The following is a 24,740-nucleotide window of genomic DNA, read 5'->3' as shown; positions in this document are numbered from 1 at the left end:
AGGGTTTCTATGATTCTATTGCTTGCTGCAACTGTATGTTAGCTTCCTACGACGCAATGCTTCCCAGCTCCTCCGGACAGTGCAGATATAGAACTTCCTCTACCCAACCCTTACACACAACTTCAGGAAGCATAGTGGAGGACATGCTCCTGTCTACATCAACGATGATGAAGTGGAACTGGTTGAGAGCTGCAAGTTTCTCAGTGTCCAGATCACCAACAACCTGTCCCCATGCCGACACTATACAGTTAAGAAAGCCCACCAATGCCTCTATTTTCTCAGGAGGCTAAGGGAATTCGGCAAGTCAGCTACAACTTCGACAGATGCACCATAGAAAGCATTCTTTCTGGTTGTATCACAGCTTGGTCTGGGCTCCTGTTCTGCCCAAGACCACAAGAAACTACAAAGGGTCGTGAATGTAGCCCAGTCCATCACGCAAACCAGCCTCCCATCCATTGACTCTGTCTACACTTCCCGCTGTCTCGGGAAAGCAGCCAGCATAATTAAGGACCCCCATGCACCCTGGACATTCTCTCTTCCACCTTCTTCCGTCAGAAAAAATAAAAAGTCTGAGGTCACGTACCGACCGGCTCAAGAACAACCTCTTCCCTGTTGCTATCAGACTTTTGAATGGACTTACCTTGATCTTTCTCTACACCCTAGATATGACTGTAACACTGCATTCTGCACTCTCTCCTTTCCTGCGCCATGAACGGTATGCTTTGTCTGCATAGCACGCAAGAAACAATACATGGTGGCACAGTGGTTAGCACTGCTGCTTCACGGTGCCAGGGACCCAGGTTCGATTCCCGGCTTGGGTCACTGTCTGTGTGGAGTTTACACGTTCTCCCCGTGTCTGCGTGGGTTTCCTCCGGGTGCTCCGGTTTCCTCCCACATTTTGAAAGATATGCTGGTTCGGTGCATTGACCCGAACAGGCTCGGACTGTGGCGACTGGGGGAACTTCACAGTAACTTCATTGCAGTGTTAATGTCAGCCTTACTTGTGACTAATAAATAAACTTTACTTTACACTGTATCTCAATACATTTGACAATAATTAATCAAGTCATAAAATGTGTGCACTATACGTACGTACATGGGCGCCCACGCACGCACATGAAGGGATCTATCCCCATCCCCCCCAGAGAAGGATGAAACAACAGAGCGAGTGACTTACCTCAGACTCCTCCTCTACCTTGGCTCCCTCTGCTTGCAATGCTGACAGCAGATGATCTGTATTTGTTGCGTTTGAGACTCTCCCTGAAAAAGTCAAACCGTAGAAAGGCGTTGAGAGAAATCACTCTGGGCTGATTTTGTTTCGAGCTGCCCACCACCCCGCCCTTACTGCCAGACAGGCCGAGGAAAGAACACCACACAGAACTGCCTTTGATTCAAACTGGCATGGATCAAGTCTGGGGAAACCACGAGGACAAACGATGCAACCACACAGCCCTCATGTTCGTTTCCCTATAGAGGGGAAGCACAGCCGACAAGCAGACTGTTCCATGGTGCTGTTAATGCTTCTCGGGAGCCTCCTGATTTAATTTATTATTGTCACAATTATTAACATACACGCTATACAGACAAGGCATACCGTTCATAGAGAAGGAAACAAGAGAGTGAATGTAGTGTTCCAGTCATAGCTAGGGTGCAGAGAAAGATCAACTTAATGCAAGGCAAGTCCATTCAAAAATCTGACAGCAGCAGGGAAGAAGCTGTTCTTGAGTCGGTTGGTACGTGACCTCAGACTTTTGTATCTTTTTCCCGACGGAAGAAGGTGGAAGAGAGAATGTCCGTGATGTGTGGGGTCCTTAATTATGCCGGCTGCTTTGCCGAGGCAGCGGGAAGTGTAGACAGAGTCAATGGATGGGAGGCTGGTTTGCGTGATGGACTGGGCTACATTCACGACCCTTTGTAGTTCCTTGCGGTCTTGGGCAGAGCAGGAGCCCAGACCAAGCTGTGATACAACCGGAAAGAATGCTTTCTATGGTGCATCTGTAAAAGTTGGTGAGAGTCGTAGCTGACATGTCAAATTTCCTTAGTCTCCTAAGTAGAGGCGTTGGTGGGCTTTCTTAACTATAGTGTCGGCAAGGGGGGGACCAGGACAGGTTGTTGGTGATCTGGACACCTAAAAACATGAAGCTCTCGACCCTTTCTACTTCATCCCCGTTGATGTAGACGGGGACATGTTCTCCTTTACGCTTCCTCCCACTCGAGCTACATCTCCTGCTGCTCCTCTCTCCCTCAGTCTACATCCACCCTCAACCACTCCCTGGGGAACGAGTTCCACATTCTCACCATTCTATAAGGAGTTTCTCCTGATTTTCCCCAACACTGATTCAGTAGTGGTTGTCTTCTTTATGTTGTATCATCCTTAGGCTTTTGCATTTGGGGCTGCACGGTGGCACAGTGGTTAGCACCACTGCCTCAGTGCCAGGGACCTGGGTTCGATTCCTGGCTTGGGTCACTCTGTGTGGAGTCTGCATGTTCTCCAGTGTCTGCGTGGGTTTCCTCCGGGTGCTCCGGTTTCCTCCCACATTCTGAAAGACGTGCTGGTTGGGGTGCATTGACCCGAACAGGCACCGGAGTGTGGTGACTGGGGGAATTTCACAGTAACTTCATTGCAGTGTTAATGTAAGCCTTACTTGTGACTAATAAATAATCTTTAACTTTTTAACTTTTCAAGTGGAAAATACCACCTCTATGACCACCCCATAGCTTGACATTTTAAAGGGTGACATGGGGGAACTGAACACAGCATCAAGATACAAGACAGTGCTGGAATCGGAAATAAAAACACAAAATGCTGGAAAATCTCAGGAGGTCTGATAGCATCTGTGGAGAGAGAATAGAGCCAATGTTTCGAGTCTAGATAACCCTTCATCAGAGCTGAAGCAAACTGGAAAGTGGTCAAGATTTAAACAGTTGTGGGGGTTGGAGCACGAGGGGCTGGATAGAGGGCTCACGATAGGTGGAGGCCAGGGACAGGTGGACAGAGATTTCATGGACAAAAAGGCAAAGGGAATGAAAATGATGGCGATCATGGATAAGAAGCTGCTAATCGTGGCACATTCAGAGATCAGTGTGATACGGAGACCGGAACTGTGCACAGTGACTCCCAGTGTGATACGGAGACCAGAACTGTGCACAGTGACTCCCAGTGTGATACGGAGACCGGAACTGTGCACAGTGACTCCCAGTGTGATACAGAGACCGGAACTGTGCACAGTGACTCCCAGTGTGATACAGAGACCAGAACTGTGCACAGTGACTCCCAGTGTGATACAGAGACCGGAACTGTGCACAGTGACTCCCAGTGTGATACAGAGACCAGAACTGTGCACAGTGACTCCCAGTGTGATACAGAGATGGAACTGTGCACAGTGATTCCCAGTGTGATACAGAGACCAGAACAGTGCACAGTGACTCCCAGTGTGATACAGAGAGTGGAACTGTGCGCAGTGACTCCCAGTGTGATAGAGACTGGAACTGTGCACAGTGATTCCCAGTGTGATACAGAGACCAGAACAGTGCACAGTGACTCCCAGTGTGATACAGAGAGTGGAACTGTGCACAGTGACTCCCAGTGTGATACAGAGACCGGAACTGTGCACAGTGACTCCCAGTGTGATACAGAGACTGGAACTGTGCACAGTGATTCCCAGTGTGATACAGAGACCAGAACAGTGCACAGTGACTCCCAGTGTGATACAGAGAGTGGAACTGTGCGCAGTGACTCCCAGTGTGATAGAGACTGGAACTGTGCACAGTGATTCCCAGTGTGATACAGAGACCAGAACAGTGCACAGTGACTCCCAGTGTGATACAGAGAGTGGAACTGTGCACAGTGACTCCCAGTGTGATACAGAGACTGGAACTGTGCACAGTGACTCCCAGTGTGATACAGAGACTGGAACTGTGCACAGTGACTCCCAGTGTGATACAGAGACCGGAACTGTACACAGTGACTCCCAGTGTGATACGGAGACTGGAACTGTGCACAGTGACTCCCAGTGTGATACGGAGACTGGAACTGTGCACAGTGACTCCCAGTGTGATACGGAGACTGGAACTGTGCACAGTGACTCCCAGTGTGATACGGAGACTGGCACTGTGCACAGTGATTCCCAGTGTGACACGGAGACCGGAAACTGTGTGGAGATTGCGGGGCTACATAAACTAAAGAGCTTGGGTACAATGTGAACTTTAAGGTTCTTTCAAGGAGCCAGTACAGGAAAATTGGAACAAATTGCAACCTTCTCTGTTGGAGCCTCAACAACCCTCCCTATCTCTAACCTCCTCCAACCCCTACAACCCACCCTATCTCTGTAACCTCCTCCAGCTACTACAACTCTCCCTATCTCTGTAACCTCCTCCAGCCCCTACAACGCTCCATCAATATTTACTGAAGACATGAGAAGCTCATGGTGTAGTGGCCTGGTTAGAAGATTGGCTGGCTAACAGGAAGCAGAGAGTAGGCATAAACAGGACTTTTTCAGGCTGGCAGGATGTAATGAGTGATGTGCCACAGGACTTAGTGCTGAGACCTCAACTGTTTAGAATGTGCAGACATGACTTGGATAAAGGGATAAGTTGCCAAATTTTCTGATGACACAAAGATAATGCTATGTTTGGATACAGGTACTGTTCAACGATATATCAATACACACATAGGTATGGAGATAGATTAGCACTGCAGCTTCAGATTATTTTGTTAGTTAGCTGAACTAATGGAGTGTGCTATCCCTAAACGGCAAGCTAAACATAATAGACAGGTAGGAAAGTAAGTTGTGAAGAGGAATTAATTTGGATTTGCCTCATGTGTTGTCATAGTGAAAAGTATGGTTTCTTGCGTGCTATACAGACAAAGCATACCGTTCATAGAGAAGGAAAGGAGAGAGTGCAGAATGTAGTGTTACAGTCATAGCTGGGGTGTAGAGAAAGATCAACTTAATGCAAGGGAAGTTCATTCAAAAGTCTGAGGGCAGCAGGGAAGAAGCTGTTCTCGAGTTGGTTGGTACGTGACCTCAGACTAAGGGGGCTACAGAAAGATATGGATGGGCAAATGTGAAATTATCCATTTTGGCAGGAAGCATAATAAAAGAAGGATCGAGATGGTGAGAGATTGCAGAACTCTGAGGTGCAGAGGGATCTGGGTGTCCTAATGTGTGAATCACAAAAGGTTAGTATACAGGTACAGTCAGGAATTAGGAACACTAAGAGTCCATTATCATTTATTGTGAGGAGAATTGATTACCAGAGTAGGGAGATGATGGTTTCTGTTATACAGGGAATTGGTGAGACCACATCTGGAGTATCGTGTACAGTAACCCGAACCCTCATTATAGAAGGAAAGACTTGTTAACAGTTCAGAGACAGTTTACCAGACTCATATCAGGAATGGGCAGGTTGTCCTATGTGGAAAGTGGCATCCACTGGGGTAAGAGAAGACTTGATTGAAACGTACAAAATCCTGAATGATCCGGACAGGGTGGCTGCGGAGAGGATGTTTCCTCTTGTGGGAGAATCTAGAACTCGGGGTCACTGTTTAAAAATAAGGGATCACTCATTTCCAATGCAGATGAGGCAAAATTCTTATTCTCAGGGGGTGGAGAGTGTTTGGAAGTCTCCTCTCAAAGGCAGTGGAAGCAAAGTCTTTGAATATTTTTAAGGCAGAGATGGAGAGGTACTTGATAAACAATGTGTTACTGGGGGATGGTGGGATGCAGATTTGAGGATAAGGATCATCCATGATCTTATTAAATGGCAGAGAAGGCTCAAGGGACAGACTGACCTACTCCTGTTTTTCTTGGTATGTAACCTTCCCAGATATCTGTATTCAAATTCTAACCTTCGAGACATCCCTCATTTGAATGGCTGCTCCCATTTGGGTCACTAGTACATTCCCAATATCAAACAGTCCAGCAGTGAGGGCCGTGCCTTCAGCTCCCTGGGCCTGATGCTGCTCACTAAACCCGTCCAATTTATCTCCTCCCCGAGCAGCTAAAGAAAGGAAAACAACAAATAGAAAAATCTCACAATGTCCCAAAATGCTTCACAGTCAAAGAAATACAACTGAAGTTCAGTCAATGCTGTAATGAAGCTAATTAGAACACCTCCCCCATCCCCCTCCCCCCGACAGTGCAGCACTCCCATGGATCTCATGGGATAAAGGGGGAGGTGGCTAGATGGGTGGAGAACTGGCTTGGTCACAGAAGACAGAGGGTGGTAGTGGAAGGGTCTTTTTCCGGCTGGAGGCCTGTGACTAGTGGTGTTCCACAGGGCTCTGTATTGGGACCTCTGCTGTTTGTGATTTATATAAACGATCTGGAAGAAGGTGTAACTGGGGTGAAAAGTAAGTTTGCGGACGACAGGCAGGACTTGCAGATAGTGAGGAGCATTGTCAGAGGCTACAGAAGGATATAGATAGGCTGGAAATTTGGGCAAAGAAATGGCAGATGGAGTTCAATCCGGATAAATGTGAAGTGATGCATTTTTGGTAGAACTAATGTAGGGAGGAGCTATACGATAAATGGCAGAACCATCAAGGGTGGAGATACGCAGAGGGACCTGGGTGTGCAAGTCCACAGATCCTTGAAGGTGATGTCACAGGTAGTGAATAAGGCATATGGCATGCTTGCCTTTATAGGACGGGGCATAGAGTATAAAAGTTGGGGTCGGATGTTGCAGATGTATAGAATGTTGGTTCGGCCGCATTTGGAATACTGTGTCCAGTTCTGGTCGCCACACTACCAGAAGGACGTGGAGGCTTTGGAGAGAGTACAGAGGAGGTTTACCAGGATGTTGCCTGGTATGGAGGGGCTTAGTTATGAGGAGAGATTGGGTAAACTGGGGTTGTTCTCCCTGGAAAGACGGAGGATGAGGGGAGACTTAATAGAGGTGTATAAAATTATGAAAGGCATAGATAGGGTGAACGGTGGGAAGCTTTTCCCCAGGTCGGTGGTGACGTTCACGAGGGGTCATAGGTTCAAGGTGAAGGGGGGGGGGGGGGGGGGGGAGGGGGGAGGGTTAACACAGATATCAGAAGGACATATTTTACACAGAGGGTGGTGGGGGCCTGGAATGCGCTGCCAGGCAAGGTGGTGGAGGCGGACACACTGGGAACGTTTAAGACTTATCTAGATAGCCACATGAATGGAGTGGGAATGGAGGGATAAAAAAGAATGGTCTAGTTTGGACCAAGGAGCGGCATGGGCTGGGAGGGCCGAAGGGCCTGTTCCTGTGCTGTATTGTTCTTTGTTCCCTCAGCACTGACCACCCCCCCGGCCCCCCCACCCCACCCGGCAGGGCGGCACTCCCTCAGAACGAAAACTGGAGTGACTTCAGAACCAGTGCTACCCACTGCTGACACATAACTTTCCCTAAAACATATGTTTTGAAACCATGCTTCAGCCAAGCTTTCATTCCCCTGTCCCCGTCACTCCCCTCTGTGACTCAGTGTCCTCTCTCACTGTTCCCGTTGTCTCCACAGATGCTGCCACAGCGGCTCAGCCTCTCCAGCACTTTCTGCTTTTAATTCACATCTCCAGCGTGTTATTTAAATGTCTCGGGAATTTTCCGTTGCAAAACACGATTTCAAGATTGCAAATTGTAGCAAATTCCTCGTCTGCTGTGACCTGACCAGAGGAAACCCTAACGGCTCTCTCGATATCTTGCTGCATGTCCCTGGGCAAGCTGCTCGATAGCATGTAGGACAGCACAGTGGTTCGCACTGCTGCCTCACAACACCAGAGTTCGATTCCCGGCCTTGGCTCACTGTCTGTGTGGAGTTTGCACATTCTCCCCGTGTCTGCGTGGGTTTCCTCCGGGTGCTCAGGTTTCCTCCCACAGTCCAAAAGAGGTGCTGGTTAGAGGTGCATTGGCCATGCTAAATTCTCCCTCAGTGTACCCGAACAGGCACCAGAGCGTGGTGACTAGGGGTTGTTGCAGTGTTAATGTAAGCCTAGTTGTGACTAATAAGTAAATAAGCTGCTTGGTAGGGCAGGCATTGCAGAGTCAGCAGCAGCACAGCTCGGATGGTCAGGCGCACTGGGTCATGATGCCAAGGGAACATGCTTTCATTCCTCCACAGTACCCGGGACTTGGACCCCCAACCCTGCAGTAAAACAACATCCCAGGAATATAACTGGAGGTGGGCAAGAAGGGGAACTAGCCACTATCGCGTGGAGGAAAAAAAAAATCAGAGGCTTCAGACTGTCGAGGCCTGAAGGCTTCAGAGGGCGGGATCTCGCTTCCCACCATTCGGAGGGTCCTGGCTGACTCCGAGTACCCCATTTCACACTCGAGGGAGTGGCACGTGGCTGCAGGCAGGAACACGTGTCCCCTCAATTACTGCAAGGAGAGATATCATCTTGGAAGGGTCTTCAAACGAGACTTTGTGGGTAGAATGTTAAAGGGGCAGCCACATTACTGGGAGGACATTATAGGTCCCCAAAGAGTCAGTGTGAAATAGAGGAGCAAATATGTGGACAGTTCACAGATGTGTAAGATTTCAACATTCCCAACATAAATTAGAAGGGGTGGATTGCTGGAAATGTATCCAGGGGCGTTTTCTCTATCAATATGTAGCAGACCCAACAGGTGATGGCACTGTGCTGGATCTGGTTCTGGGGAAGAAAGTCGGACAAGTGTTCAGTGGGGGAGCATTTTAGCAATAGCGACCACAACACAGTGAGGTTCAAGTTCAAGGAGAAAGATGGCCTGTAAAAGACAGCTTTGGATTGGGATATGTGACAAAGCAGGAAAATATGATTAGCGTGCATTGGGGGGTAGTTATCATCGGTGCAGATTCTATTGGCCAAAGGGGCTTTTCTGCACTGTCCGATTCTCCGACTCACTTGGGAGGAAGCCCCGTCTTTGAGCGTTGCTGAGCAACCAGATAGGTCGGCAACTCTCCAGTCCCTGCGGCGACAGTGCTGCAGTGGACAGACGAAGAAACACGGGAGCATAAGTCTGGGCACCAGAAACCACAGTGTGCTCCAAGGGGGTCCCAGGGCAGGGAGTGTGCAGTGGATAATGGGTCTTAGGGGAGAGGCTGGAGAGACGGGGGAACTTCAGAAGGGGCTTTAGATGGAAGGTTCCCCTTCCTACAACCAATTCCTGCCAGAGATATAACTTATTTCTCAGGCCTCCCCCCCCCCCCCAGATGTTCAATCCTCCTGCCAGCCTAAAAACTGAGGGGAACTCCCCTTAAGTGGCCAATAATTCTTCACCCAAGGGCCTCAAAGTGGCGACAGTGGCCTCCCCGTCAGAGATCTTGCTTGTCCCAGCGTTGGAGCAATTTAGCATGGGCAATCCACCTAACCGACATGGGACAGCACGATGGCTAGCACAGCTGCCTCACAGCACCAGGGACCCAGGGTCAATTCCGGCCTGGGGTCACCGTCTGTGCGGAGTCTGCACCTTCTCCCCGTGTCTGCGTGGGTTTCGTCCAGGTGCTCCGGTTTCCTCCCACACTCCAAAGAGAAGTTTAAAGTTTATTTACTAGTGTCACAAGTAAGCTTACATTAACATTGCAATGACGTTACTGTGAAAATCCCTTGGTGGCCACACTCCGGCACCTGTTCAGGTACACTGAGGGAGAATTTAGTACGGTCACTGCACCTAACCAGCATGTCTTCCGGACTGTGTAGAATCCCCATCGGGCCTGCACCAACGCCCCAACGTAACCATACGTACTTACTCTGCTAATCTCCTAACACTTGGGTAATCCACCTAACCCACACATTTTGGAGGAAACCGGAGCACCCGGGAGGAAACCCACGCAGACACGGGGAGAACGTGCAAACTCCACACAGACAGTGACCCAAGCCAGGAATTGAACCCAGGTCCCTGGCACTGTGAAGCAGCAGTGCTAACCCACTGTGTCGCCCCAAGTCGGGGGCGGCGATTTATAGTCAGAGGTTTACAGCATGGAGACAGGCCCTTCGGCCCAACTTGTCCATGCCGCCCTTTTCTTTTTCAAAACCCCTAACTAATCCCAATTGCTCGCATTTGGCCCATTTCCCTCTATACCCATCGTACCCATGTAACTATCTAAATGCTTTTTAAAAGATACATTTTTACCCGCCTCGACTACTACCTCTGGCAGCTTGTTCCAGACACTCACCACCCTCTGTGAAAAAATTGCCCCTCTGGACACTTTTGCATCTCTCCCCTCTCACCTTAAACCAATGCCCTCTAGTTTTAGACTCCCCGACCTTTGGGAAAAGATATTGACTATCTACCTTGTCTATGCCCCTCATTATTTTATGGACCTCTATAAGGTCACCCCTCAGCCTCCTACACTCCAGAGAAAAAAGTCCCAGTCTATTCAGCCTCTCCTTATAACTCAATCCATCAAGTCCCAGTAGCATCCTAGTAAATATTTTCTGCACTCTTTCTAGTTTAATAATATCCTTTCTATAATAGGGTGCCCAGAATTGCACACAGTATTCCAAGTGTGGCCTTACCAATGTCTTGTACAACTTCAACAAGACGTCCCAACTCCTGTATTCAATGAAACCAAGCACACCGAATGCCTTCTTCACCACTCTGTCCACCTGTGACTCCACTTTCAAGGAGCTATGAACCTGTACCCCTAGATCTCCTTGTTCCGTAACTCTCCGCAACGCCCGACCATTAACTGAGTAAATCCTGCCCTGGTTCAATCTACCAAAATGCATCACCTCCCATTCGTCTATCATAGAAATCATAGAAACCCTACAGCACAGAAAGAAACCATTCAGCCCATCGAGTCTGCACCGACCACAATCCCACCCAGGCCCGAGCCCCATATCCCTACATATTTAAAGACTGTGGAGGAACAGAGAGATCTTGGGGTCCATATCCACAGATCTCTAAAGGTTGCCACTCAAGTGGATAGAGCTGTGAAGAAGGCCTATAGTGTGTTAGCTTTTATTAGCAGGGGGTTGGAGTTTAAGAGCCGTGGGGTTATGCTGCAACTGTACAGGACCTTGGTGAGACCACATTTGGAATATTGTGTGCAGTTCTGGTCACCTCACTATAAGAAGGATGTGGAAGCGCTGGAAAGAGTGCAGAGGAGATTTACCAGGATGCTGCCTGGTTTGGAGGGTAGGTCTTATGAGGAAAGGTTGAGGGAGCTAGGGCTGTTCTCTCTGGAGCGGAGGAGGCTGAGGGGAGACTTAATAGAGGTTTATAAAATGGTGAAGGGGATAGATAGAGTGAACGTTCAAAGACTATTTCCTCGGGTGGATGGAGCTATTACAAGGGGGCATAACTATAGGGTTCATGGTGGGAGATATAGGAAGGATATCAGAGGTAGGGTCTTTACGCAGAGAGCGGTTGGGGTGTGGAATGGACTGCCTGCAGTGATAGTGGAGTCAGACACTTTAGGAACATTTAAGCGGTTATTGGATAGGCACATGGAGCACACCAGGATGATAGGGAGTGGGATAGCTTGATCTTGGTTTCAGATAAAGCAAGGCACAACATTGTGGGCCAAAGGGCCTGTTCTGTGCTGTACTGTTCTATGTTCTAATCCCTCTAACCTACGCATCTCAGGACACTAAGGGCAATTTTAGCATGGCCAATCAACCTAACCCGCACATCTTTGGACTGTGGGAGGAAACCAGAGCACCCGGAGGAAACCCACACAGACACGAGGAGAATGTGCAAACTCCACACAGACAGTGACCCAAGCTGGGAATCAAACCCAGGTCCCTGGAGCTGTGAAGCAGCAGTGCTAACCACTGTGTTACCGTGCCACCCTAAATAAAACTCCATCTGCCATTCGTCAGCCCACTGGCCCAATTGATCAAGATCCCGTTGCAATCAGAGATAACTTTCTTCACTGTCCACTATGCCACCAATCTTGGTGTCATCCGCAAACTTACTAACCATGCCTCCTATATTCTCATCCAAATCATTAATATAAATGACAAAAAACAGTGGATCCAGCACTGATCCCTGAGGCACACCGCTGGTCACAGGTCTCCAGTTTGAAAAACAACTCTCGACAACCATCCTCTGGCTTCTGTCAAGAAGCCCATTTTGTATCCATTTAGATACCTCACCCTGGATCCCGTGAGATTTAACTTCATGCAACAACCTACCATGTGGTACCTTGTCAAAGTCCTTGCTAAAGTCCATGTAGACAACATCAACTGCACTGCCCTCATCTACCTTCTTGGTTACCCCTTCAAAAAACTCAATCAAATTTGTGGGACATGATTTTCCACTCACAAAGCCATGCTGACTGTCCCTAATCAGTCCTTGCGTCCCTAAATGCCTGTAGATCCTGTCTCTCAAAATACCTTCCAACAATTTACCCACCACAGATGTGAGGCTCACTGGCCTGTAGTTCCCAGGCTTTTCCCTGCAGCCCTTTTTAAACAAAGGCACAACATTTGCCACTCTCCAATCTTCAGGCACCTCACCCGTGACTATCGATGATTCAAATATCTCGGCTAGGGGACCCGCAATTTCCTCCCTCGCCTCCCACAATGTCCTGGGATACACTTCATCGGGTCCCAGGGATTTATCTACCTTGATGCGCTTTAAGACTTCCCGCACCTCCTTCTCTGTAATATGTACACTCCTCAAGACATCACTATTTATTTCCCCAAGTTCCCTAACATCCATGCTTTTCTCAACAGTAAATACTGATGAGAAATATTCATTTAGGATCTCACCCATCTCATTTAAGAAGGAGATAAGGAGAATTTTTTTCTGAAGGTTGGGAGTCTCTGGAACTCGAGTAATGATTAGCGAGATAGATTCTTGATGAACGAGGGGATGAAAGGTTATCGGAGGGTCAGCAGGAATGCGGGGTTGAGGTTACAATCAGATCAGCAATGATCTTATTAAGTGGCGGAGCAGGCTGGAGGAGCCAAATAACAATGAGCTGTGCCTAACAGGAGGCAATGGCGCTGCCACTGGATCAGTAATCCAGAGACCCAGGGTAGTGCTCTGGGGACCAGAGTTTGAATCCCACCCAAATGGTTGAACTCAATAAAAATTTAATTGTCAATTGTTGGTTCACTAATGTCCTGTAGGGGAGGAAATCTGCCGTCTTTACCCGGTACGGCCGACATGTGACTCCAGATGCCACAGCAATGTAGTCGACTCTTAAATGGCGGAGTGAGCCCCTCAGTTCAAGGGCAATTAGGGATGGACAAGCTGGTCCAGCCGGCAACAGCCCCAACACGGGAATGGATGGATAAAAAAAAATAACATTTCTAACCTTGTCGTGCCCTGAAATCTGTTCCCACCCTCCTCACTCTATACTCTCAAATTTTGTGACAAGGGCGATCTGTGGTCAGTGCAGACTCGATGGGCCGAATGGCCTCCTTCTGCACTGTAGCGATTCTAAGCTTGTAGAATCCCTATGGTGCAGGAGGCAGCCATTCAGCCCATCGAGCCTGCACCAACGCCCAGGATGTATCGTCATAACCGTACGTACTCACTCTGCTCATCTCCTGACACACGGGTAATCCACCTGACCTGCACGTCTTTGGACTCTGGAAGGAAACCGGAGTAAACCCACGCCGACATGGGGAGAAGGTGCAAACTTCACACAGTGACCCTACGCTGGAATTGAACCCGGGTCCCTGACGCTGAGAGTCAGCAGTGCTAACCACTGCGCCGCCCCAATGATGCCTGATCTCGCCAATTCATCTCACGAGTACAAAGACAGCAATGCAGGGCAGTTCACACGCTGGTTATCAACTCCACGGGCCTCGTGAGCGACTGCCTGCTCGGGCAGCGCATAAAACCTATTCATGCATTTTGAGTCTGCTGCTTAAATACACCCAGGGCTGAGACGGAGGGAGGTGCCCAGTGGCAGCACACTTACCCAGCTTCTCCTTGTGCTCCAGGACCCCATCGTACAGACTCTGGAGCTCCTCGTACTTCTCCTGCAGCCGGCCTTTCCCGCCCTCCAGCTGCGGACGGAACTCCAGGTTCTTCTCCGCCAGGCTGCGGTTGGTCGCCAACGACATCTCGCGTTCCAGCTGGAGGTTCTGCACCTGTGGGAAGACAGGATGGAGGTGAGAGGGGCCCCAGTGCGGAGGGAGGGAGAGAGCGGAGGCCTCCAATGGAGGCACAAGGGGCCCCAGTGCGGAGGGAGAGAGAGAGTGGAGGCCTCCGGTGGAGGCACAAGGGGCCCCAGTGCGGAGGGAGAGAGAGAGTGGAGGCCTCCGGTGGAGGCACAAGGGGCCCCAGTGCGGAGGGAGAGAGAGAGAGTGGAGGAGAGACAAGGAATGGGTTGGTGGCAATACGAGGTCCAGGATTAAAGGTGCACATTCAGTGAGAGATGACGGACAGAACACATCACAATGGTGAGGGAAGGAGCATCGCTGACAAAGAGTAAATACTTTGGCTATCCCTAATTGTCATTCGAGGTGGTGCTGGGGGAGGAAGGGGAGGTGGCGAGAACCGGGGGGAGCGGGGCAGGAACCGGGAGGGCGAACGGGGGGGCAGGCGGGAACCGGGAGGGAAAGGGGGGGGGGGGGTGCACAGAGAGGGTTGGGGTGGGGAAGCCTCTTGTTTTCCCTTTAGTCCCAGTAGTTCTCCTCGTACTGGTTTCTCTTGTGACAGGAATGGTTTATCCATTTATCTTGATTTAATCCCCCCCAAGACACGGCCCGCTGTCTCTCAGGGTTCCTCATTAGGGCCATTATTTATTCTGGAGTCTCACACTGTGAGGAGAAGCCAGCCACAGGCCCGGAGCCCCATCCAGGTCAGGCTGAGTGTGTGAGAGCTCTGACACTGCTGGGGAATGCAGCTCTGCAGCTTCCTGACTGGCTGCGGGTGGATGAAGCAGGGTCGAGGCTTGGCCAAGTAAACATGGCATTGAACAGAGCAGAAGAGGGAGTTAGATCCAGACCTGGAGCCGGATGCAGATCACCCTCCCCCGCACACCGGGACTCTCATTCCCTAAAGAACGGGGAATTCCAGGCTCGCTCCAAACAACAGGAGAGTTAACAGAAAATTTTGCTGAAAAACTGTTTTAAATCCCAACTTGAGAACTGCTTCCTCTTCTGGGCACCACCCTTTGTAAAGCACGGTGAAGAGCTTGGAATTTCAATTATAGCATGAAGTCATTCAGTCCATCCTGTGTGCGGCCAGTCGAGATATATCCAGCAGAATCCCACCATCCGAACCTTAGTCCATATCCCGATAGGTCAGGTCACAGTGTCCAAGTATTAAAGATGATGAGTTTCAGCCCCTTGTCACCCAGGTACAAACCGATTTCAGGATCCCTGGGTTAAACAGTTACTTCTCAATTCCCCTTTCAGCCTCTGACAAATTATTCAAAATTTCTGACCTTGACTATTGGCCGCTCTGTGATTGGGGGGATAGATCCTTCTCCTCTCTCCAGGCTCCACACCTCAGTTGTCTCTCCCCTCAGCCTCATCTGTCCCAATGAAAACAGTCTGTCCAATCTCTCCTCATTGCTAAACTTATCCATTCCAGGCAAAACCCTGGCCAATCTCCTCCACAGCGCAGTCAGACTCATCATATAAAGCACTGAAAAGAATTGCACACCGTACTCCAGTTGTGGGTTAGTGTTTTAGAGATCAAGCATAACTGACAGTGCGGCACTCCCTCAGCACTGACCCTCTGACAGTGCAGCACTCCCTCAGCACTGACCCTCTGACAGTGCAGCACTCCCTCAGCACTGACCCTCTGACAGTGCGGCGCTCCCTCAGTACTGACCCTCTGACAGTGCAGCAGTCCCTCAGTACTGACCCTCTGACAGTGCCGCACTCCCTCAGCACTGACCCTCTGACAGTGCAGCACTCCCTCAGCACTGACCCTCTGACCGTGCAGCACTCCCTCAGCACTGACCCTCTGACAGTGCACCTTGTTGGAAGGGAATCTTCGATTGATATAGGCTGATGCTCTGATCTAACTGGGGAGACTGCTGATCACGACTGTCTCCAACTCTCAGATCAGCTATTTCTGTCACACTCTCTACTCATTCTCTCACTGTGTTTCCAGGTATTGGGGTAACCTGAAGCCACACAGAGCAAGAAAACCGACTGCCACAATGTGTCGGCAAATAACGAGTTGTACTCAGCACTCAGAGGGCAATCTGGGAATTCAATTCGCCTGCTGATTCTGTACCTTCAACCTTCACAAAAGAACTGGAGGCCATTCAGCCCCTTCTCCAGCCTGGTACACAGGAACAGGAGGAGGCCATTCAGCCCCTTCTCCAGCCTTGTACACAGGAACAGGAGGAGGCCATTTAGCCCCTTCTCCAGCCTGGTACACAGGAACAGGAGGAGGCCATTCAGCCCCTTCTCCAGCCTGTTACACAGGAACAGGAGGAGGCCATTCAGCCCCGACCTCACTCTGCAGGTTCTATTTCTCATCTGCAATGTCCCATCTTTCTGTCAGTTCACTCAACACCCTGAACCCCCGCCAAAAATATTCAATCTCAATCCCCAGAATGAGTGGACTGATCTTCTGATTTACTTGAGGAGAGAACAACAGTACGGTGCACGGGATTCGGGGATCGTGCGAGCCAGATGTCAGGGGATCACCCCTCTGTGCCCAACAGGAGCTCCTCAATCAACACAAGACAGACTGCCAGCTCCTGAGCAGCATGGTTTGCTGTTGGATCTTGCTGTGTACAAACTGACTGCCGTGTCCCGTACATTCCAACACAGTGAGCGCTGTGTCACGCTCTGCCACGCCCTGGGGTCACAGAAGGTGCTGGAGAAATGCCAACTCCTCCTTTGGACTTTGAACACAATAATTCCACTTTAGCAGCAGCGCCCAGTGTCATCTGGTGTTAACACCGCAGCGCGCTCACCCTGCTCCACCTGGGCACGCGCGCACGCGCACCCTCACCCTGCTCCACCTGGGCACGCGCGCACGCGCACCCTGCTCCACCTGGGCACGCGCGCACGCGCACCCTCACCCTGCTCCACCTGGGCACGCGCGCACACGCACTCCCCCTGTGCATCATACACCACCCCCCTCCCCGCGCAACACACACACCCCCCTCCCCGCGCAACACACACACCCCCCTCCCCGCGCAACACACACACCCCCCTCCCCGCGCAACACACACACCCCCCTCCCCGCGCAACACACACACCCCCCTCCCCGCGCAACACACACACACCCCCCTCCCCGCGCAACACACACACACCCCCCTCCCCGCGCAACACACACACACCCCCCTCCCCGCGCAACACACACACCCCCCTCCCCGCGCAACACACACACCCCCCTCCCCGCGCAACACACACCCCCCCTCCCCGCGCAACACACACACCCCCCTCCCCGCGCAACACACACACCCCCCTCCCCGCGCAACACACACACCCCCCTCCCCGCGCAACACACACACCCCCCTCCCCGCGCAACACACACACCCCCCTCCCCGCGCAACACACACACCCCCCTCCCCGCGCAACACACACACCCCCCTCCCCGCGCAACACACACACCCCCCTCCCCGCGCAACACACACCCCCCCTCCCCGCGCAACACACACACCCCCCTCCCCGCGCAACACACACACCCCCCTCCCCGCGCAACACACACACCCCCCTCCCCGCGCAACACACACACCCCCCTCCCCGCGCAACACACACCCCCCCTCCCCGCGCAACACACACACCCCCCCTCCCCGCGCAACACACACACCCCCCTCCCCGCGCAACACACACACCCCCCTCCCCGCGCAACACACACACCCCCCTCCCCGCGCAACACACACACCCCCCTCCCCGCGCAACACACACACCCCCCTCCCCGCGCAACACACACACCCCCCTCCCCGCGCAACACACACACCCCCCTCCCCGCGCAACACACACACCCCCCTCCCCGCGCAACACACACACCCCCCTCCCCGCGCAACACACACACCCCCCTCCCCGCGCAACACACACACCCCCCTCCCCGCGCAACACACACACCCCCCTCCCCGCGCAACACACACACCCCCCTCCCCGCGCAACACACACACCCCCCTCCCCGCGCAACACACACACCCCCCTCCCCGCGCAACACACACACCCCCCTCCCCGCGCAACACACACAGATGATGGCAGGATATGGGGGGAGACACAGAACATTTGCCCAACTGGGAATCTGCGAGGTTTAGTAAGCAGACAGGCTCTCTCTCTCTCTCTCTCTCTCTCTCACCTCCTCGCTGTCCAACACCAAGCCTTCGACCTTCTCCTGGCTGTTCAGGATCTCCTGGAGTTCCTCACGGCTCAGACCCTTCAGCTTGTTCATCAGAGAAATTGGTGGCAAGGATTCCATTGGGATCTGGAAGGAAGAGGGGGCACAGTGTGAGCGGTTACACTTTATCCGGGATGTCTCTGCTCCCTCTGGCCATCATATGCTCGATGTGGAGATGCCGGCGTTGGACTGGGGTAAACACAGTAAGAAGTTTAACAACACCAGGTTAAAGTCCAACAGGTTTATTTGGTAGCAAAAGCCACACATATGCTCGTCAGGAGGTGAGGAGGGATTGTCTCTCTCTCTCTCTCACTTTCCCCCATCCCGTTAACCGGAGCAGAGATAACGCAAGAATTACAGCACCTCCACTCAGTCCGATATCCAGAAACATTAAATATTGAGGAGTCTACATGTTACAGAGAAGGAGAGGTCAGAAGTCTTAAAGTGCATCAAGGTAGATACATCCCCGGGACTTGATGAAGTGTATCCCAGGACATTGGATCCTGTCCGGGGGGCCAGCGCAGAGGGAGCGCCGCACCGTCGGGGCGCCAGCGCAGAGGGAGCGCCGCACCGTCGGGGCGCCAGCGCAGAGGGAGCGCCGCACCGTCGGGGCGCCAGCGCAGAGGGAGCGCCGCACCGTCGGGGCGCCAGCGCAGAGGGAGCGCCGCACCGTCGGGGCGCCAGCGCAGAGGGAGCGCCGCACCGTCGGGGCGCCAGCGCAGAGGGAGCGCCGCACCGTCGGGGCGCCAGCGCAGAGGGAGCGCCGCACCGTCGGGGCGCCAGCGCAGAGGGAGCGCCGCACCGTCGGGGCGCCAGCGCAGAGGGAGCGCCGCACCGTCGGGGCGCCAGCGCAGAGGGAGCGCCGCACCGTCGGGGCGCCAGCGCAGAGGGAGCGCCGCACCGTCGGGGCGCCAGCGCAGAGGGAGCGCCGCACCGTCGGGGCGCCAGCGCAGAGGGAGCGCCGCACCGTCGGGGCGCCAGCGCAGAGGGAGCGCCGCACCGTCGGGGCGCCAGCGCAGAGGGAGCGCCGCACCGTCGGGGCGCCAGCGCAGAGGGAGCGCCGCACCGTCGGGGCGCCAGCGCAGAGGGAGCGCCGCACCGTCGGGGCGCCAGCGCAGAGGGAGCGCCGCACCGTCGGGGCGCCAGCGCAGAGGGAGCGCCGCACCGTCGGGGCGCCAGCGCAGAGGGAGCGCCGCACCGTCGGGGCGCCAGCGCAGAGGGAGCGCCGCACCGTCGGGGCGCCAGCGCAGAGGGAGCGCCGCACCGTCGGGGCGCCAGCGCAGAGGGAGCGCCGCACCGTCGGGGCGCCAGCGCAGAGGGAGCGCCGCACCGTCGGGGGGCCAGCGCAGAGGGAGCGCCGCACCGTCGGGGGGCCAGCGCAGAGGGAGCGCCGCACCGTCGGGGGGCCAGCGCAGAGGGAGCGCCGCACCGTCGGGGGGCCAGCGCAGAGGGAGCGCCGCACCGTCGGGGGGCCAGCGCAGAGGGAGCGCCGCACCGTCGGGGGGCCAGCGCAGAGGGAGCGCCGCACCGTCGGGGGGCCAGCGCAGAGGGAGCGCCGCACCGTCGGGGGGCCAGCGCAGAGGGAGCGCCGCACCGTCGGAGGGCCAGCGCAGAGGGAGCGCCACGCTATTGTTTGCATCAGACTTTAAGCTCTGGCCAGGTCTGCACTCTCAGGTGGACGTTCGACATCGCACTGATGAAATGTTGAACAAGAGCAAGGTAGGTTTCCAACTCTGCCCTGCGGCCAATCATTATCACACGATTAACATCAGCTCATTGTCAGATTACTGTCTGTGGAAGTTTGCAGTGTGCAAATTGGCTGTTTGGTTTCCTGTATTACCACAGCGACTATGAAGTACCTCAATGGCTGCAAAGTGTTTTCCTTATGTCGTGAGAGGCAGTCAGTAAATGAAGTCTCTCTCAGGTGAAGCTGTACGTATACGCCACTCCCCGACCCTGACAATCAGAGTTTAGCAGCAGGATACAGAGAGTGAAACAAGGGGCTTCGCTCAAAACAGCCCAACTTGCAAATGTTTGTTTTGTGAATGTGTGGAGATTTGGAGTGATCCTTCCATCACAGGATTGACACGTTCTAACCCCTGTACAAACTGATCTATTGAAATACTAAATCTGACGCAATGGGTTTGAGAAGCAAAGGACTGAAAGGTCCAGGCTCCAAACCAGCCGAGATCTGAACTTCACCAATCCAATCGAGGAACCCTGTCACCAATTGAAGATTACCAATACTATAGCTAAACCTTTCTAATGTAAAAATACAAACAACACTGCAAGTTCAGCTGGGGAACTGTGCCCAGTTCCTGGACTCTGGACTTTAGGGAGAATGTCTGCACCTTGGGAAGCCAGCAGAGGGAACTGACCAGACTGGGCTGAGGGAATGTGGAGGGACTAGGATAGGTCTTCTAAGAGCAGCGAAAGTTAAGAGGAGATTAAACAGAGGTGTCGGGAGTCATGGAGGGTTTGTAATTTGAAGAGAGAGAGGGAGAGAGAGAATGCATTTCCAGCGAATTGATTTTTTTCTCTGGAAGAGCGAGTTGAGTAACACACTGTCTGAAGATGCAGAAAGAGCATTTTCAGATCATAACTTTAAAAAAAAAAAACTGGATAAATGCTTGGGGGAACAAATTGATGGGGTCCCGAGAGAGTGGGTGGAGAGCAAATAGATGGGCCGAATGTTCCTTTACTGTGGTTGTATCATCCCGCCAGGAGGAAGGCTTTTCATTCTCCAACCCTTCACCCTCCCCTTCCCCACAAAGGCTTCACAGCCAGGAAATGCACATGCCAAAATGCACACAGCAAGATCCCACACACAGTTGATCTGTTTCAGTGATTGAGGGTAAGGTTGTGTCTCACAGGAGGAGAGGCAGCGGAAAGAGGGTGGGTGGGGAGAACCCCTTTGCTCACTCACGATTTGTTTCCTGACAGACCCCCGGTTTTACTTCTCAGCTGAAGGACAGCACCTCCCTCACAGCCAGTCTGAGACTTACAGCACAGAAAGAGGCCTTTCAGCCCATCTGGTCTTCACTGGCCATCAAGCACCCACTATTCTATTCCCATTTATCAGCAATTGGTCTGTAACCTTGCACGCCAAGGCATTTCAAGTGTTCAGCTAAATGCTGAAATGTTGAGGGTTGCCGCCTCAGTCAGAGAGTTCCAGATTCCCACCACCCTCTGAGTGAAAAGCTTTTTTCTTAAATCCAGTGTTTGGGCTGAAGCTCGGATCAACGCTCCCATCTGATTTCAGAGGGGTACGCATGCTAGCCCCTGACTTAACATGAAGGCAAGCAATGCCACACCAATGGGGGGGGGCGGGTGAGAGAAGAATTCACAGGGAATCGCCACGTAATGTGCACCATACCTGCGGCCAAACTGACAAAGCGGACTCGCTGGGTTGCTGTACCTACGCCCAGCTCCCTCGCTGAGACAAAACCTTCGTGCCGGGGTCCCACAAATGGAGGGGTGGCGGCTAAGATTCTTTACTCCTTCCCGCTGAAGGAACGGCTCCTGATCCTCACTGTTAAATCCCCAGGAGGACGCAGCGCAGCTCCCGCAATGCAGGAAAGCTTGAGGGCCGAGCAACGATTGCGGTGGTGGGGGAGGTGGGTGGGGGAAGAGATAAGGCACAGTGATCCAGAAGACGATCTGGGATACGGAAGCCACCTTCAGTGATCAAATCTTCGCCGTGAGGAGGAGGAGGAGAGAGAGAGAGAGAGAGAGAGGACGCAGCTCAGAATGGGACCCAGTTTCTGGCCTCCTGTTCTGAAGTGAAGTCCTGAAGAGATTGCAGTGAAACAAACCGGTGTTAAATAAAAATCAACCCCAACAGCTCTGTCCTCATCCAACTCCGTCCCCACACATTGTGGTCTGTTGAGAAGCCTTAATTGCCTGTTCCAAATGAAAGCCAACCCAAGAGAAATATCTGAAAAGTCACCCTCTGCCTCCAGAGATCAGGACTCTCGAATTCCAGAAGTGCGCTCCCTTCAGAACTGCAATTCCTGCCGCCAAAATCAGGATTTCCCCTTCCTTTTGTATCCTGGATAATCTCCAAGAAAAAAAAAAAATTCAGGATTCTCCCTTTCTTCCGAAGCAGGAATAACAAAAATCCGGATTCGATACCTGCAGAGGCAGGATCATCTGGAGAAAAAAACTAGACTCCCCTCACGTCAATCCAGGGTGGCCTCCGAGATTCAGATCCCCTCCTTCCAAATCCAAGATATACTCTGCCAAAGAAAACAGAAAGGAAATCAGGAATCAACTCCTTCAACTATAAAGATCATAGAAACCCTACAGTGCAGAAGGAGGCCATTCGGCCCATTGAGTCTGCCCCGACAACAATCCCACCCAGACTCTATCCCCCGTAACCCCACATATTTACCCCAGCTAGTTCCCCTCACACTTAGGGCAGTTTAGCATGGCCAATCCACCTAACTCACACATCTTTGGACTGTGGGAGGAAACCCACTCAGACACAGGGAGAACATGCAGACTCCACACAGACAGTCACCCAAGACCAGAATTGAACCCAGATCCCTGGCCTCTTTTTAGGTCAAACCAAATAAACAAACTCAAATTAAGTCAGGACAAAGTAAAAGGGGCAGCTCCCCAAAAGGAGGGGGAACAGCCCGAACAAAAATCAAAGTACAAAGGAAACTTAAAAGACATCAAATTAAAATGTGATTGTCAGGGTCGATAATGCACCCCAACCCCTACAGTGCCAACGGGCACAGAAGGCATCAACCGCACCCGTGGACACCACATGCTCCCTCTCCAGGGACACCTGGCTGCAAACGTAGCCATGGTAGAGGGGCAGACAGTCAGGATGGACGGCCCCCCTCGATCGCCCGCTGCGTGGACCTGTAAATGGCGCATTTCACCAGGCCCAGGTTACCCAGATCCCTGGAGCTATGAGACAGCAGTGCTAACCACTGCACCACTCCATCAGCTCAAGTCAAAATAACAATCCCCCAAGTTCTAAAACTCCTGGGTGGTCTCAAAGATAAAAGATGGGAAAGGCAAATCAGGATTCGCTTCCTTCAGTGAAGTTAAAATAAAGATTCCGCTCTACCTAAAAATCCTAATGATCTCAAAAATAAAGAGAGAGACATCAAGGGGGAAATAAACAGGCTTCACTTCCTCCTGCCAGGCAGGATTGTTTCCAAGAAAACTATGTCCGGAAGCCCCTTCCGCATCCCATGACTTTTCACAGGCTGAACTTTTGTTTGAAAGTTTCCCACTTTCCCTTCCCTCTTACCCCAACTGTCAGCAGAGAGTGCTGGAGCCTGCCCAGTCCTCCTCCCTGTCCCACCTCCTGTTGCTTCCCCCCACACACACCCCACACACAGCCCTCCCTCTCCTCCAAAGCCCACCAACACCTCTCAAAGTGGACAAGTGGGGTGAAAGGTCACTGGGTTCAAAGGTCAACTGGGAAGGTTGCCCCCAGCAACAGCTGTTATTGAGTGTGTGGCGGGGGAGGGGAGAGAATCTTGTTCCTCTTCCCCCTCCTCCGATCCCCCACACCCACCCACCCTGGCTTCCTGTTTTGCTCAACCTCTTGCCCTCCACCCCATCGCTGTGAAAGGCCGCAGCCTGGGGCCCTTGCTGCCTTTGCGCACAGAGCGCCCCCTCGTCCGGTTCCCACCTCCGCCATCGCCGCCCCGCCGCCGAATGACTCAACAGCAGCCGAGCTGTCAATCACCCCCGCGCCGGCCCCGCCCACACACCGACACTACCATTCCAACCACCCCCCAGCTCAGATAACACAGAGAAAGAGGGGGTTAACTATCTACTGACCCACCTATTCGACAATTATTGACCCAGACATTTTCATTAGGCGGCCTAATTCTTCTAAAAACAGAACTATTACAATATATACAGTGCCTCAGCCAGTGTTCTTTCCACATTACGTCCAAAGTTGAAACAGCTCCCGTATTAGACACCCCTCTCTTTCCCCATCAAGTACATTGGAACAATCCATGGATGCGGACTCCACCATATGAAGGAGTAGGGGTGCCCTTTTCTGACTTTTGAAAACATCTCTTTACAAACCTTTTAATTGTCATCTTTTTTAAACTTAGATTATGTCGAATTTTAAGTACATGAAACAGGTGCTCTTAAAACGTGTGCCAAGTTAAGAGTGTAGATATACATTTAGCTCTTTCCCCTCCCCCCCGCCATGAAGGAGGATTGCTGGACAATGGAACAAGCCAGCAGGAGGGGAATTGGACTGGTCCACATGGCAAGTAGGGGAGGAATGCTAGTCTGTGGTTACTTTAACGCAGATTTTCCAAGACACCTTAAACAACGAGGGCTGTGGTGGTCACAACTTTTATCTAAAGAGCAGCTATGGGTAAATCCAGTCGAGGCCTGAATGGATTGCAATGGTGATTTTTTATAATTTTCCCTACACCCCTACAGTGACGAGTTGAGAATGACCCTGTTGCACTGATAGAGGGGTTTCAGGTGACGTGTATCAGCCCCCTCCCCTCCCCTCCTCTCCTCAAACACACCAACAGACAATCCTGGACTGTTTTATC

The 24,740-nt window shown here is 52.3% G+C and overlaps 1 protein-coding gene across 1 annotated transcript; it reads right to left on the bottom strand.

Moving 5' to 3' along the window:
- Positions 1-1,177: 1,177 nt before the first annotated feature.
- LOC144490578 (vacuolar protein sorting-associated protein 37C-like) lies at positions 1,178-23,774 on the bottom strand (the record flags this gene model as incomplete). The annotated part of the gene is made up of 5 exons (XM_078208291.1): positions 23,756-23,774; positions 22,324-22,427; positions 18,151-18,276; positions 13,838-14,009; positions 1,178-1,260 (listed from the first exon to the last, which is right to left on the bottom strand). Coding segments are annotated over exons 2-5 (399 nt in total), but the record flags the coding sequence as incomplete, so codon positions are not given.
- Between the last annotated feature and the right edge of the window lie 966 nt (positions 23,775-24,740).

This window comes from Mustelus asterias, unplaced genomic scaffold, assembly GCF_964213995.1.
Source record: "Mustelus asterias unplaced genomic scaffold, sMusAst1.hap1.1 HAP1_SCAFFOLD_3454, whole genome shotgun sequence".
In the NCBI taxonomy this organism is placed as follows: Eukaryota; Metazoa; Chordata; class Chondrichthyes; order Carcharhiniformes; family Triakidae; genus Mustelus; species Mustelus asterias.
This window is presented reverse-complemented; position numbering and strand designations above follow the sequence as displayed.